At 38.9% G+C, this 16190-nt stretch overlaps 1 protein-coding gene across 1 annotated transcript in view; it reads left to right on the forward strand.

Annotated features, from left to right (window-relative positions):
• Window positions 1-414: 414 nt before the first annotated feature.
• The window catches only part of LOC139711867 (dnaJ homolog subfamily C member 13-like), a gene marked incomplete at its 5' end in the record, with an annotated part of 51295 nt that continues 35519 nt past the window's right edge, over window positions 415-16190 (forward strand). The window contains 15 exons of the mRNA XM_071623717.1: window positions 415-576; window positions 1477-1521; window positions 2127-2273; window positions 4886-4939; window positions 6298-6440; window positions 7131-7290; window positions 8108-8199; window positions 9398-9564; window positions 10226-10305; window positions 10546-10612; window positions 11360-11465; window positions 12731-12830; window positions 13556-13663; window positions 14622-14777; window positions 15792-15848. Of these exons, the coding sequence (XP_071479818.1) occupies window positions 415-576; window positions 1477-1521; window positions 2127-2273; window positions 4886-4939; window positions 6298-6440; window positions 7131-7290; window positions 8108-8199; window positions 9398-9564; window positions 10226-10305; window positions 10546-10612; window positions 11360-11465; window positions 12731-12830; window positions 13556-13663; window positions 14622-14777; window positions 15792-15848 (1644 nt within the window). The remainder of the gene's footprint in view (window positions 577-1476; window positions 1522-2126; window positions 2274-4885; window positions 4940-6297; window positions 6441-7130; window positions 7291-8107; window positions 8200-9397; window positions 9565-10225; window positions 10306-10545; window positions 10613-11359; window positions 11466-12730; window positions 12831-13555; window positions 13664-14621; window positions 14778-15791; window positions 15849-16190) is intronic.

Below are 16190 nucleotides of genomic sequence, written 5' to 3' on the forward strand. Positions count from 1 at the left end.
ATACGTGAAACGAATTACAATGTACTATGTGTAGGGACTCCATGTAAGAAGTCTGTTGGTAAACTTTTTGAATGAACCATCCCCCGGCTATTTCTGGCTTTGTGTCTTCTTGAAATATATATTTCATGTTGCTTTTTGTGTTGTTAATGATTGCTATTCTGCGAATGAGCAATAGCAATAAACAAATAACATGTGAACAACTAGATTTGCAGTGCAAGGCTGTTACATTACATGTGACAGATTTGAATAAATCAGTTGTCATACATACAACTGTGTGCTTTAGATTTGTTTTCTGAAATATCATGTTAACAATTTTTCACAGGAGTATTAGCATTGCAATTTAATGCAAAGGCCATAAAATAGCCTTGTAAATGATGTGCAGATCTTTCCAAATTTTTCTAATCTGTTTCTCCTTCTTCCCTGCAGTGGCCCTACAAGGAGTTCTTTGGAATCGCCCCCAACACCAAGGCCCAGCTCAACAATGAGTTCATCATCTCCATCAAGAAAGGGGGCAAGAAGCAGGAGACCATGAGGTTCTCCACCGAACACCGGCCAGATGTCATCACCGAGGCCCTGGTGAGATGATTTCATAACAACAGTAACAACAAAGCAAACAAACAGATAAATGTCAGCAACAACAAATTCAACAATAAGGAAAAAACCTCAGAGTGACAGCACCCAATACACTTCTACTTTTTTATGACCACAAGTGACTATGCTATGCTTTTACTTTCCCACCCTGTCACTTACCATGGCAGTAACTTTGATTCCTTACATTTGTTGCTTGAGTGTTTCAGTTTCAATTTTTAAGAATGATTCTATGAAGCTACAGTTGTCGCAAGTGGGTATATGCTGTGGAGTTCAAACATTGATGCTTACCTAAATTTGGTAAATTGGCTGTAAAGCATCATGTTTTATTTATTTATGTATGCCATGGTCAGAATTCCCTCAGCACATTTGTTATGTTTGTGTGGCTATTGGTTTATTGTATATCATGGTTACTACTAGTAGATTACAATAACTGCAGCAACATCTTTTAGAAGAACTGCTGTTGCTGCTGCTGCAACTACTACTGCTGCTGCTGCTGCTACTACTACTACTACTACTACTGCTACTACTACTACTACTACTACTACTACTACTACTACTACTACTACTACTACTACTACTACTACTACTACTACTACTACTACTTCTACTACTTTTACTATTACTACTACTACTGCCCGTACTGCTACTACTGTTCTTCTTTTGGTGCCTTATGTCAAGTCTGCCATTATTCGAGACCAGCTGAAATCATGGTTGAGTTACTTTTATTTATTGTGTCATACATGTAAATTGTCCCATAAGCTCTGAAGATCACGATGAACCAGTAGAATTTTATAACACCTGTGTATTTAGTGAATGACCTTTTGACTTTGTTTTGTACCTTAACTGATGATATTCAAACATCTTTGCCATTCATGTTTGATGCAGAAACACAGAGCAAAGTTTGGCGGGGGCAAGTCATCGGTTGACCAAGTAAGTGAGTGTGTTTGTGTATGTCTGTGAATGTGTTTGCACTTCCTCTGTTCATATGATTGTGTGTGTGTGTGTGTGTGTGTGTGTGCATGTGTGTCTGTCTGTCCTAATTTGTCTGTGGGAGTGTTTGCACTGCTTTATGGCTGAAGACAGAGAACACGTAGCAGAACTTTATCATCCAAGGATTCTGTACTGTTCCTGGAAAATAAATACAAAAAGAAGGTCATGGTTGAACAAGAACAATATTTTGCAGATTACAATCAAACTCTGTACCATGTGTTTACACTGACAGAACACATTCCATGAAATACTGCTATAAAGTCTGATGGAGGGGTTGAGATTTCAGTGTCAAAGTCTCATATTACTGTAAAAGCTGTTATTTTTATAAGGGTTTAAGTTTCTTTAACTTACACAATTACATGTATACATGAAAACAAAGGGTCCAAATGACAAGATTATTTTTGTATTCTCCTTTATGAATGTCTAACAATGAATACTTCAAAAGAAATTTGATAAAAAGATATAGCATCAATACACAAACTATACACAATTACGTTTCTAAGATTCAGTGGGTTAAAGAAAACAACATCTTTCTCCACCTGCAGAGATACAATGCATACAAGCACCACTGGAGTGACAACAGGAAGTCGGTGGTGCTGGAGGTCACCCCCTGCTCCATTGACCAGAAGGACATTGCGTCCGGGCGGGTCATCTGCTCCTACTACTACAAGGACATCGAGGGTTTCACACAGGTTAGTCATTGTCCACCCAACTTGTCGAAAGTTTTTACTATATGGTGGTGGCAGGGAAAGTAATGATTTCCAGCAAGCTTACTTTTGCCCTATATGTGAAAAGCAAATACAGTTGAACCTCTCGCATCCGGACAAGTCGGGACCGGGGCTCATCCGGATAAGGGATTTGGCCGGATACGGGAGACTCAATGCTTTATATGTGTAAATATACATACACATGTACTGATGTAGCCCATTGTAGTACAACAATGTCATGTAGTAATGTGTATACTGCAACCTTTTCATTGTTACACTCAGTGACAGACAGCTGCATTACCTAATACCATACCGGGCCCAAGGTAAAAAGTGATAGTGCATTGCGATTGGGTTGCTCTCTTCCCCACACTCTCTCACCCTTTCTCTCTTTGTGTGTGTACGGTGTGTGAACAATTTTTGAGTGTTCAATATCATTCGTTGCTCAGCCAATGACTCGAAACAATGCATGTCTATCTAGTCATATCGACGGCTGTGTATGGACCTATATGTGGAGATGTGATATGAGAGGACTCGAGCGCATAATCTGTCCACGTTCTTGCGATGATTTGGGGATGTTTAGGGATGTTAAAATGTCTGAAGGTAAGCAATTTGGAAGGAAATTTGAGTTAATGTATGTTAATCATGTTGGAAGTAATATGTAATTCATGTGTCTTTGTGTAGGAGTTCTCAAGGAGTTGGGAATCCTCCTTTCCTCCCGTAATTATCAAAAAAAAAAAAAAAAAATCACGGCGAGATTGCGTCCATATAATAAGAGAGATCCGGATAAAGGGAGGCCGGATAAGAGAGGTTCAACTGTAGTCAAAAGTTTTGCTTTATGGTGGTGGCAGGGACAGTAATGATTTCCGGCAAGCATACTTTTCCCATTTCTGCAAAAATGCTGGCTGGAGCTGTACGAGAATAGTAGACAATGGTGAGAGATACCGGAAGAAGTGGCTGTGATGCATTCTGTGAGGTTTCAGTTTTATAGACAGTTTAGACATTCTTGGAGGGGGAAACTGGAGGGGAAATGGTGAAAGAGAAAGCAGATGAAAGAAAAGAGATTAATTCATGCTGAGGGGAGAATATGTGCCATAATATAATTCTATCAAATGTCGCCCTCTGCAGTTTAAAGATCGCAACTGCTGATCTACAGTGATTATTAACAGATGTCTGAAAACAAAACCAGTGGGACTGCAAATAGTCAGTCGGATTTGAATGAGTTTGATTTTGTTTTGTTTTTTTTTGCGACATGTGTAATCAAAATTGTAGATCAACGGTTGTAATCTTAAAGATACAGAGGGTGACATTTGCTCAAAATATGTTTACAGAGAAAGCAAATCTTCGTAGTTGGTTAAGCTGTCTGGAGGACGACTGAATCAAAATCTGAAAAAAAAAGGGTACTGCCAAGGGTAAAGGGCAGAAGGTTGGAATTGGTGTCATCATTAAAGGACAAGTTCACCTTCATAGACCTGTGAGATGAGTGAATGCAGCAATATTAGTAGAGCACATCAGTGAGAGTTTGAGGAAAATCAGACAATTGGTTCAAAAGTTATGAATATTTGAAGTTTCTGCTCACTCAAGGCTGGATGAAAAGACTACTATAGCTTGTGATGTCACATGAGTACAACGGTATAAAGAAAGAATAAAGAAAATTCAACATATTTTCACTTTTCTTGCATAACAAAAAAGCATTTGACTTCTCTCTTTCAGAAGGCAGGGGAAATAATATTACCCTTTACATATGTCAGTAACAAGTCGAAGAAATGTGCTCTTTATTCAAAAAGTAAAGTTTTGTGAAACTCTCTTTTTATTTTCTTTATATGGTTGTACGCATATGACATCATACATTGTAGTAGTCTTCTCATCCAGCAGTGACTAAGCAGATACTTTAAAAATTCAAAACTTTTGAACGGATTGTCCGATTTTCTCCAAACTTTCACTAATGTGTTCTACTAATATTGCTGCATTCACTCAATCCACATGTCTATGAAGGTGGACTTGTCCTTTAAGGAGAGAAGGACAGGCCAAAGAAGTGTAGGATGCCCAGAAGGGAGAGCCATGAAAAACTGGAACACATTCGTATGTGCGTGTAATGACTGTATGTATGTGGCTCAGCTCTATGCATTCCATTGGCTACTAGTATTTCACTCGGGTTTAGCACTGACATCAGCCACTCTCGCACCACCTGTACAACCTCGAATAATGCATGATGATTAAAATGCTGTTGACTGTCAGGATGAGTACTGGGCCATGGAAAAAGTATTGTACCCTTACTCAGTGGGCTCATATTGGTGTATTGATTCATATCCAAATGATATCAAAAGACCTCAAGTAAAAAATGTCTGTCAAATTCAATTTTTATGAATATAGTACAATAGTTGCAGAGACTGTTAAGAGCTCTGACAGTAGTATATGTGTTCAATTATCACAGGTCTATCAGTGATTGTAAAGTCTGAGGATTTTATCAGGAATATTTAGGTCATGACCAACGGTTGTCTGCAGTCTTGCATTGTGGTGGCATGTGAGATTTTGCATTTTCAGATCTTGCTTGATTTATTTACAAAGAATGATTTTGATCTCTCTCTCAATGTTGAAAGGTTTCGGACTACCCTGGAGGTTTTGCCATCGCTCAGGGAGGATTTAGCCGACTGGTGAGTACCCTGTACCCAGGAGGGTCGTTTGGCTTTGAAGGTTTCCTCTCTAAAATTGTTAAAGTCTCCCCAAAAGGGAAAAATCAATAACTATGGAGTATGGTTCAATGAATCAGCCAGTGAGAACATCACAGGCTGTCCCAAAGCTTTAATATGGATTCAATTTTGTAAGTTTAGAATACTGTTGGGGCGTTTCTAAAAACACACAAACAAACCTTTTTCTTCTGCGTGCCCATACGTGTATTTGGGCAAGGGCCTCACGCTTTTAACGTGCAAAAGCATCTTCAGTTTACCAGACTGACTATTCTTTCAGACAAACAGGCAAGTTGGCTTGTAGCACCCCGAGTATGGGAACACTGTGAAGGGGTTGGAGGGTTTCGAACCTTACACAGTGATTATCAATGATACCGTTCCATCCTACTACTTACTGATGATGTCATGAATCAAGATTCGCTGTTCACACTGATGATAAGAGAAAAAACAAACACCAAAACATTCACTGAGTATGTACGAGTCTCTATACGTTCATGTTGAGGAAATGGGATGCAACATCAAACATCCCACTACATGTATACCACTAAACTCTTAAAGGGAAGCAGTCCTGAGATTTTCACTGTACTGATAATTAAGAAGAGTAAAAACTGTAACCTTTCACCAATTTATACGCGTGGACATCAAAAATTGTCTCCGTACGCGATTTTTAAAAAATAATTCCTGCAAGCGATCGTGTAAGAGCCTACCAAAAGGAGCAACGTCATTGATGCCCTACTCTCAAGTTGACAGTGGTGCCTCAGAAAACCAATTTAAGTGTTCAAAATGATCATATCTGATTTTTTCATAAAATGTGACAATATGTGGTTTTATTATTTCAAACAAAATATTTCAAGCTCATTTATATATACAATGAATATAAAAATAAATAGTAAACATGTATTTATAAATAACTAGGGATGACGAGCAGAACACCGCTGGAAAGAGTTGTGCATCGATGACGTATGACTCTCCGCCAAGACTTGCTCATTTGCAGAGTCACACCTTTTTTAACCGAAATGTACGAGCTTATTTGGTGATTTGAAAGTTTGTTTTTGATGAAAGTAGTTCAATGGAGGTACCAACTACAACATATTTTTTTAAATTTCGTGAGGACTGCGTCCCTTTAACCTATAAAACAAATTACATGTACATCACTATGAACCTTTTGCATATTGTGTGACAGTGCATACTTGCGACTTTGACATGTCAAGAGTTGAATGTAGATCTGAAATAAAACATAGGATTCATTCATTCATTTGTCGTTGCTGTCTTTTTCTCAGTGGAGATTAAGGCCATTAATGATAACTGTACATTTTTTCCTCCAGCACCTTTTTGCCTCTGAGCAGAAGGACCAACTGATGAAGCAAGCCACAGAGTTTGCCGCCACATACACTGGTGTGATCCTCAGGATACGACGGGAGCCTATCACGTTTGAGCAGTTCAATGTCAACAGGCTGGGCAAATACAAGTAAGGCTTGCTTCCATTCCTGTCTGGAATTCACATCATAAACTAATTTGATATGTTGATATGTTTCGATATCTTTTAGTTATGCCACTCTGGAATAGAAGAAATTCTGAACAAAATCATTAGCCTTCAGAATTTATAGCAAGAGTGATTAGGCATAAGATGTTTTGTTTCAAAAGGTGCTAATTCCATGTCTGTTTTGTTCCAAAAGATGCTAAGTCCAGCTGGAGCCAATCAGAAGCCTGTGTGCATGTGATTGACTGAACTTTGACCCCAGAGTAGTGCCAGGCTGGCTAGCTTTCCTACACCGTAGCTGTCCAGCTTTCAAGATGACCCCCATGTTACTTGATTATTAGTTGTGAAATATTTGATATCTACACGTAGAGAATCTTTAGAGAGATGGAGGAAATGTGAAGAAAATGTGTGAAGATAGCAAATCATCCAAGAAAAAAAAAGAAGACATGCACAGACAAAAATTGGTCACTGAAGCAACATTTTTTATACGTATTGTACATCACCAAGCTTAAATGTTTTATTTCAAAAGGTGGCAAATCCACAAAATCCCCAAAGTTGCTCTTCAAATGTACGTTACATATGCACCACATTGTATCAGTCCGTGAATTTTCTGTCCTGAAAACATCACCACTCACTCTTTGTCTTGGTTGCTTGGTGACTCGTTTGCCTGCCATGCAGTGGGGATGAGGCGCTCACCTCGCTGGCAGAGTTTGGGGTGCAGAAGTGGACGCCGCGGCACAACGAGCCCCAGAGGCGTGTGCTGTGCCTGACAGAGACCTGCATCGTAGAGAGGGACCCCGCCAGCTACAGTGTCGTCACCGTCAAGCCTCTCTGTGATGTGAGTGGAGAAAGTGCTGTAAATCCAGAAATTTATGTGTGTATGAAACTTGTGAATTTACTGAGAAGCCAAGATTCGCGAGAGTGAAATGCACGCGAAAGTGTTTGTCTACCCAGTGCATTGAATGCCAGCAGTAATTCGTGAAAGTTTCATGACATAAGAAAGGCCATTGGCTGCAATGATTGCAAAAGTTTCATGCTGTGAATGTTTCTAGTTTTACAATAGTGCAGGACATGATGATAGATAATAGAAAAGATTAAGGAAAAAAGTAGACAACGGTGCGACAGACAGAAGTAGTAGTGGTAGTAGTGGTAGTAGAAGAAACATTTCATGACATGTGTTGAACACACAAAACAAGACTACTTGAGTATGAACTTCATACAATGTACAGTGATAACCATGAAGGAGTTAAGATTGTGCATGCAAAATGTAAACATTTGGCCATTGTTTCGAAGTTTGAAGATTGGCATGGTGCATCATGAAGAAATCAATGGAAATAAATGAATTCAAGTCATAATTATCAGTGGTCAGCAGTTTGAATCACTCGAATGTTGTCGTGACCCTGTATTATAAACGTTAATGCTACTAAATTCACCAGAGCTGAAGTTGCTGCAGATTTAGTGATATTTATGATGAAATTTTAATGAGAATATATGTTGGAAAAAACATTTTTCTAAAGAGAAAGAGCATGAGAAACTTGATTTCCAAGCAATCGCTTTCAATATAGTGGAACATTTCAATCAGTTTATATAATGTTTAGAGTCTTTTGGCCCATTCAAGCTATTATTCTATTACGTCCCCCTTTTTTCCTTTTCAGATATTTGCAATAATCCGTTGCCAAGAGAACCCTCAGATGTTCTATCTAGAGTACGTCAGGGGTCAAATTAGGAAGTACACGTCAACAGATAGGTAAGTAAATTGATTTTTTAAGATGCGCTCTTCAGTGAGTCATGTTTTACATCATCATTGCTGTTTTAGGTGCCCTATAAGTCTTGTATCTATCAACAAAAAAACTACAACAACTAAACAGAGTTACAGCTTTCTGTTTGAAGATAGCTGTGTGTTGTATTTTTTTTTTCCATGTGCACCTTTGTGCTTTGCCTTTAGGGAAGGAAAACAATTGCCAATGTGCATTATTGTTGAATGATCTTCAACACTGTAGGTCTCCGTATGGATCTCATGAATGCTTGGCTCCCCACTAATGGTATCACAATGAATATATTGATGAAAGTGAAAGTGGTTTTTGGAAATGCTAGCGCTATTCATTTATGGAAATAGGTGTTGCTTGCCAATAGGGCTCCATACAGGTTAATGCCTAATAAGACATTTAGATGGACATGTGAACTGACATAAAAGTCAGACACCTTGACAATATGTCTGTCTCGCACAAAAGTGGGTGTTAAAATGTGCGGGAAACATGAGAGGAAAAAAAAAAGACACAAAAGATGAATGCTAAAGCTGTAGCCATTGAGGGGCAGCGAAAGAAAATACTAGAAGGGGGAGGGTGCTTGGAAGTCTCCCGTCTGTTTTAGGTTTAAAATCTTTCTCATTATAACAAGCTGCTTGGGACTTCTGACATTTTCTCATTATTTTAGATATCTCGTGACATGAGGGATAAAAGCAAGAGAATATAAAAGGAATGAGACCTGTAAATTTACCTCGTTATGTGAGGTATCTCGCTATATTTGACCTCATTACAATGAGGTTCCACTGATTTCTGTGTTATAATGGATTTGAGACCATCAGTTAATGAAAAACTGCTAGATGTTTATCAAACGTATCGCTTGGGCGACAAGACTGCTTATCTACAAAATGTCAAATGTTCAGGAGAGCAAAACAACATGGCAGCCAAAGCACTATATCAAATGGGATAGCCTTTCCTTTGACATGCCATGGTGGCTTCGTGTTTGGGGTATGACAGCTAGGATTTGGACAGGACATCACTGAACTGATTATCTGCCCATTAATCAAAGAAAGTCATTTTCACCGAAATTTGAGATACAAGGTCTTGTCAGCCCAGCAATGATATAAGTTGTGGTATCAGAGTGAAATAGCAAAGATACTAGAGTCTTAGATTCACCTTCCTAATGCTGCTTCTGATTCGCAGGGACAACCTCATAGCAGGGGTGTTAGACGGCGTCAGGGCAAGCGGAAACAGGGACGTTTGCGTCAAGATGACCTTCACCGACAGAGGTCAGAGGCATCAGCCGCTCTACGTCCCCGTGGACGAAGAGGTGGAGAGCTATCACCTCCGATTCCTCGCCGTCCCCTACAGTGAGTTCTTATCTCCATGGCAACTCAACTGGTATCTGAGAAATCCATCCAAAAGCTGAATGAGAGTGAAAGGATATGAAATGTTGAATTATATGTGAATACATCATGTTCAATATGTGGTAATTCTCATGTAATGTTAATCATGACAGTGAATGATAAAAGCAAAATGGATCATTATCGTGATTATGGTGATTATGACCATGATTTTGTAGTGATTATGATGCCACATATTCCTGATTCTGCAAGAAGTTCTTTGAAAAATGTGATTCCATTTTCACATCCTTCAGGAGGAACATGAAAGCTTCCCTCATTTGGAAATATGTTTGCCTATTGAGATGCATGTAACTTGCAGGTACCTCCCTGATAGCTCTCGGGAATCTCCCTGAAATTGACCAGTGACTGTTAGCAGCTGTGTGTCAATGCAGACCATGTAGTCATAACAAGGCAGGCCAGGGCAGTTAAAGTGATGGACAATATATCACAATATGTTGGTGTTGGACTAGAAATAAAAGTCATTGAGTTGGAGGGCTGTTTTTTCAATCATCTGTTCTTTCGATGTGAAGGTGATGTAATGAGTCATTTGTACCCTTTCTGCTTAAGAATCTCCCATTCTGGTATGATACTAATGTGTGATATTTTCCTCTTTCTGTGCTGCCTCCAGATAACAACTTTGATGAAGCAGTGATGCGATTCAACAACAACATCTCATACAGCGGTCTCCTTCATGCGGTCACGCAAGATGTAAGTCGTCTGAATCGATGATATTAGGGCCATTCATACTGATGAGTGAAAAATCACAACGAGCAAAAAAAAAAAAATTACAACATTCCAACAAAACTCGACAGGCAACTTTGCCAACATATAAATCGTCAATGCAACTAAATGATGAAAATGATAGCTATTAATTTTAGTAATACTACCAGTTATTTGTCTTCTCATCCCCTCTTTGATCTATCTTTCTCTCACTTTCTCACACACCAGGGATTCTTTGCAGAAAACAAGGAGAAGCTGATCAATGGTGCTCTGCTGGCATTACTAGCTCATGAAGGTCAGAATTCATTTTGAATTAAACCCTTTTAGGATTCATTGGTACTACAAGAAAATTATCTTTCAATTAGCGCATAGCTTTAGACTCTGTACGAGTTTTCTGGATGTAAATTCCTTTTCATTTCTTACATTACATTGTCGTATTATTTGGTTTTCCGAGTTGTAAAAATGCCATTGAATCAGTTTCTGTGCCATAATCTATTAAGGAAAATATGTCATGTTGTCCTGCCCAGCACAACTAATGTACATACTGGTTCTGATACCAATAGATTTCTATATAAACTTTGTCATAAGGCATAGTTAATGGATATGACTAAGTGTTAATGAGTTAATGAATTACAGGTCATATATTGAAAACTCTTTACTAGTCTTATGCAGTCATGGTAGAAAGGAGGAAGTTTTAATGCAGAGGTAGACATATTCAGTGAATGACATGTACTTTGTATGAGCAGTAAAAGAATAAAAACAAAAAAGCAGCACATAGGGAGACTACGACTACAGTATGAACAAGTGGTATATATTATTGTATTCAGTTAACAAGCAAGAAGTATGTTTCTTGTAAATGCCTCATACAGGAATTGTGTCTTTGATATTCTGACCGTATCCTGCAAGGATAATCTTGAAATTGGTGGGTTTGAGAAGTATGTGAACGTTTCACATGACTAGGACCCTGTCAGGATTACTTTCAATCGCTGTTTATAATGATTGTTACCAAGGGGAGTACTTTATGTCTTTCTTGGCCCCCCAGGAGACCCAATGACCATGAAGGCAGAGGTTCTAGAGAGTCACTTTCAAGCCCTCCGCAGGCTGGTAGCGTCCAAGGCGGGCTTCGGGGCGTTCACAACACTGCAGAAGTGAGTTCTGGGGGGGTGTTTCATCAACGCTTGTCAGCGCTGACAACTGTCGGTGCTGACCAATTTCAGCAAAATCCTTGGTTTTGATTGGCTGAGATGCTCTGGTCACTGACTGTTACTATGGTGATTCAAGTTGTCAGCGCTGACAAACGTTGATGAAACACCCCCCCCCCCCCCCCCCCAACTGGCTGATCTGTCAGGGGTTTGTCAGCTTTGTTTCCCAACAACTGTTGTCAAAGTTGAAATTTGGGCGCAAGTAAATTTCTTGTGGTCTGCCTGGGAAGATGAATTTCACATGTATTCAATTTTACAGACTGTCAGGACAATATTTAGTGAGCATTTCAAACACTTTGCCACTGACATGGTGGTTGAGAGCTTTAGCAGCAAAAACATTGTGCTACTTTATTCACAAGGTAACTGGTCTGCATTACAACATTAAAGTTGCTCATGCTACAGGACATTTGAATGTGAAGAAAACTGCCAATGACATGACATTAATACCCCTTCAATATGCTTGCCTTGATACCAAGACATGAAATGATATAACAAACTCACACATGTAAAACAAGCAACAACAAAAAAGAAGAAGAAGAAAAAAATAGTGCGCTTTCAGATTTTGCTTGTTTCATGTGGTGTGAAATGTGTGAAAATTTCCACTCCCTGACAATTTCCACTTACACAGTAATCCTCAGTCATGTCATTCAAACTTATTGATTTATTATGTTTGAGTGGTACAACTTGTACTTTTTATCTATGATTAAAAAGTTTCATTACGTAGCACGTCACATATATGAAATGATTATGTGTGTGTAGTACATTGTACATGAAGGAATTTTGCAGCATGTAAAAGTACTTTAGAAAGTCCAGTGATGTAACTATGTGAGAGTTTTACCGAAGTAGTTCTTTACTTCGTAGCTACGCCATGTTCAGAGAGATTGAACTTGTTGTCAGCTTTGCCCTATTTCAGTTTGAGATGGATGCTTATAGATTCTAGAACTTGAAGCTCAGAGGGTCTTCAAACCGTAAGATCCAGCATATCACCCTGCAGTAGAAGTGCAAATAGTATGTTCATGTATCTAAATATCTATGAAAAGATTTTTTTCTCACTTTTCTCTGTACAGAGGGAGACATGTGATAAAAATCTTTCATAGCATACTTCACCCCTCTGCTTTACCCTCTTACTTTCATTTATGTCAATATCGTAGATAAGGAATACCAAAGATCCCAGAGTAGCATTCAGTATTTCTCAAACCCATCCTTTTCAGGTTCCGCGAGCGAGTCGGTATAAAGGTCGTGAAGGCGCTCAAGCGGCAAGATGATGGTGTCACGCACGCAGCCATCGACATGCTCTGTGCACTAATGCAGGTAAGAAGAAAGATATTTTTTGTTTGCCTATAGAAAGAGATGGGAAGGTGGTTTATTCAAATTTGTTTATTTGTGTTTTTTCCCCCATTCTGCTTTCAAATTCCCTCTGATTGTATAGTTGTTGTTTTTACCTTTTAGTGTCTTCCTCTCATAGCGTTGTTTAATTTGCCTTTCATTGTCAATTAATGATAAGTTTGAGTGGTTTCTTTTATCGTCTATGTCTTGAGTTTTCTCTGTGTATCTGTCTCATTCCTTTCTTTTCAAATCCTGCTGGGGTAGTTCTGTAATATCTGATGTATTTACCAGACACCAAATTCTTGCCCACCAAACAAAAGATAAAAGAAAAAAGAAACCCAAAGTCACACAAAAAAAAAGGATTGATGACATGTTAATTTTTCATTCCTGAAACTCATGGCTTTGAACTTTGTAAAAAGGAATAGCCAAAAAAGCTCAATTATAAAGGTTCCCAGTGAGATATTGCCAGTGATCTTATAAGCTACGTCTGTTGACAAGTGTACGACTAATGTGTATACAGGGCAGCACACCATTTCCAGGCAAATAATTTTCCTCTTTTACATGGTGATCATGCAGCAAAGTATATCTTGCAAACGCAGGCATCCAATGAAATCAGCCACAGGTACTTTAAAGCTACTGTTACTGTCAGGCCCCCATGATGAAAAAATAAAATTAGGAAAGAAATATAAATCGTATGATTTTTTTTCCAGCCCATGCACGATGACTACGAGCTAAGGACAGAACAGATGAACAAGTCGTCCCTACTCTCATCCAAGTCTTTCCTGGAGAACCTCCTGGAGTTGTTTGCTCAACATGTGGTGAGTTTTTTTTTTTAAATGCAAATAATACTTATCAGTGACAGCATTAGTAAGACTTGCCCACACAAGGTAACTTTGGAACAGTCTAACATGCTTGAGGTGATGGCCGAGAACGTTTGGACTGTTTCGAAGGTACCAATTGTGGGTAATTATACTAATGGCTGAACTAAATGTTGTGTCTTATTTGTTTTATAAAATGATGAAGCAGATCCTTGTCATCCGAAAGAATTTCAATAGTACAGTAGTAGGTGTTTTAGATTCTGCGGGAGCCATTTTCGCGAGTAAATAAAACGATACAATCTCACCTGTTTACATGTACCATCGCAATGTGAAAGTGCTAATGAGATGTCACAAGCAAAATTACATGTGAGACAAAATAGATGCCTGGTCACTTGTACACTCTCAACCAGTTATTCAACTAGTATCTACATTGTATTTCATGAATTTCATATTTGTCATGTGTTCTGCGAAAATGTTTCAATATTACATTTGTGTGTGTGTTTGTGAATGTGTGTATGTGTGGATACAATGTATGTGTGAGTGTGTATGTTTGTGTTGTGGGTGCATGCGTGATTATGTGTTTTATGATTTCACACTTATATCAGGGCTCCACACTAACTTTTTTTTGTGGCCCGATGGGGCCACCAAAATCATCAATTTCAAATTTTTGGTGGCCCGAAAAAAACAGTAAAAAACATTAAATGTTCTGGGTTTTTTTTAATGAGTCACACACTCACTGCATGCATTTATGCATTTCCGGCACAAAAAGTTACGAATTTATTGACATAAGCCCCTACTTTTCAAAAAATGTTGGTGGCCCGAGGCGGGCCACCAAATTTGAACTTTTTTTGAAATTTGGTGGCCTGACTTTCATTTTTGATAGCCCCGGGCCACCGGGCCACCGTTAGTGTTGAGCCCTGCTTATATTCACATTCACTTCACATTCCGTCTCCGGTAGATTCGAGGGACTGGTGCTCTGGTGATAGTCTCCCTCCTAGACTTCTTGACCTTTGGCCTCTGCGCTCCGTACAGCGAGACGACGGACGGAACCCTGTTCGACCAGCTCCTAGAACTGGTGGCCCACCAGGGGCGAGTTCTCTACAGACTATTCCAGGTATGGATAGAGAGTCTCTTGACCCCCTTGAGTACCCTCACATTATTAACCCCTTCTTTGCCAACTGTGACTTGCTAGTTTGTGTAGAGCATTTTCAATACATGTATTCTCTTGTGTGCCATCCCGTGAACATAGCAAGCCATCAAATGTGCTGTTTTGCACACAAGGAACAAGTACATGTAATGTTCAGCCTGATGTTTACATTGCTGGTCAGTGATAAACTGCAGTGTCTTCAGAGAAGTTCTCCAAGGGAAAAAAAAGAAATATACAAGAGCGCATTCCTCGTAAGATCAATGTTGCGTTCAAAATACATGGTGACAGTGTCTTCTCTATGCTTGCTTAATTCTGGCCAAATACAAATGTAGTTTGAAATGTTTGTACAGTTTTATGCTGTACTAGTATGTTTCTCATAATGTGCCTGTATTTAGAACAATGCAGTCATGGCAAAGATAAAGTGTGATACTCTAGTCTCAACTACTACTTTGCATTTACCATTATACCTACAAATTGAAATAGCTATTCTTGTAGTGTGCTGTATTCTGCCACTGCAGTCCATCAGCTGTGATACATGTATTTGACACTACACAGAAGTCATTGAGCAGGAAATATGCAGGAATCCATATTGTGACATGAACGTCATTGACATGAGTGGTGAAATGATCTCTTTTGAAAAGAGGAATGTTCACATGCATTTTAAGTTCGTGAATTTTGCAAGAGCCAAGATTCGTGAAATTAAAATGCATGTGAAAGTTCTTGTCTACACTGTACGCATTGAATGCTAGAGGCAATTCCTGAAAATGTCATGCCATGAAATTATCTTGCTTTACTGTAATCCTGATGATATGTAGATCAGCATACAATGTGATCATCGGCAAAGAAATTGTAGGTATAGTGCATTTTTTTTATTTTTAACATGTGTAACTGGAATTCAAAGTATGATTTTCAGCAGCAGTCTTTCCTCATGCATATGGTGGGAGGATGTCGAGTGATATTATACTGTTTGCTTTCTTATAGCATCCGTCCATGACTGTCGTCAAAGGAGCTGGGCTCGTGATGAAAGCCATCATTGAGGTAAGATCATTGCTGCTCTGGTGGTTTACATCCTGTTTTTTGTCCCATTCATCGCACAGCTAGCATGGTTTTGGGAAGATTAAGCGCTTGAATAGGCCTTGTACTTCAGAGCCTCTTTTTCTCTATTCATACTTTTTTCCAGAGTGTGTGCTTTCTTTTCAATATGTAAATAGGTTAGGGGAGTCCATTTGAATTGAGTTACACAGTATACATCATTTTAAAGCTTAGAGTCTTCTCTTTCAGGATCTGTCCTTATCTAGAAATCCATATCTGGTGACTTTCTGTTGGTTTTTGTGATGCAGGGTCACAAATGCAATGGAAGTATGATTTAAGCATTGATGA

The sequence above is a fragment of the Diadema antillarum genome, unplaced genomic scaffold (genome assembly GCF_040938485.1).
Source record: "Diadema antillarum isolate AM-2024a unplaced genomic scaffold, OU_Dant_1.0 seq00001718_RagTag, whole genome shotgun sequence".
Classification (NCBI taxonomy): domain Eukaryota; kingdom Metazoa; phylum Echinodermata; class Echinoidea; order Diadematoida; family Diadematidae; genus Diadema; species Diadema antillarum.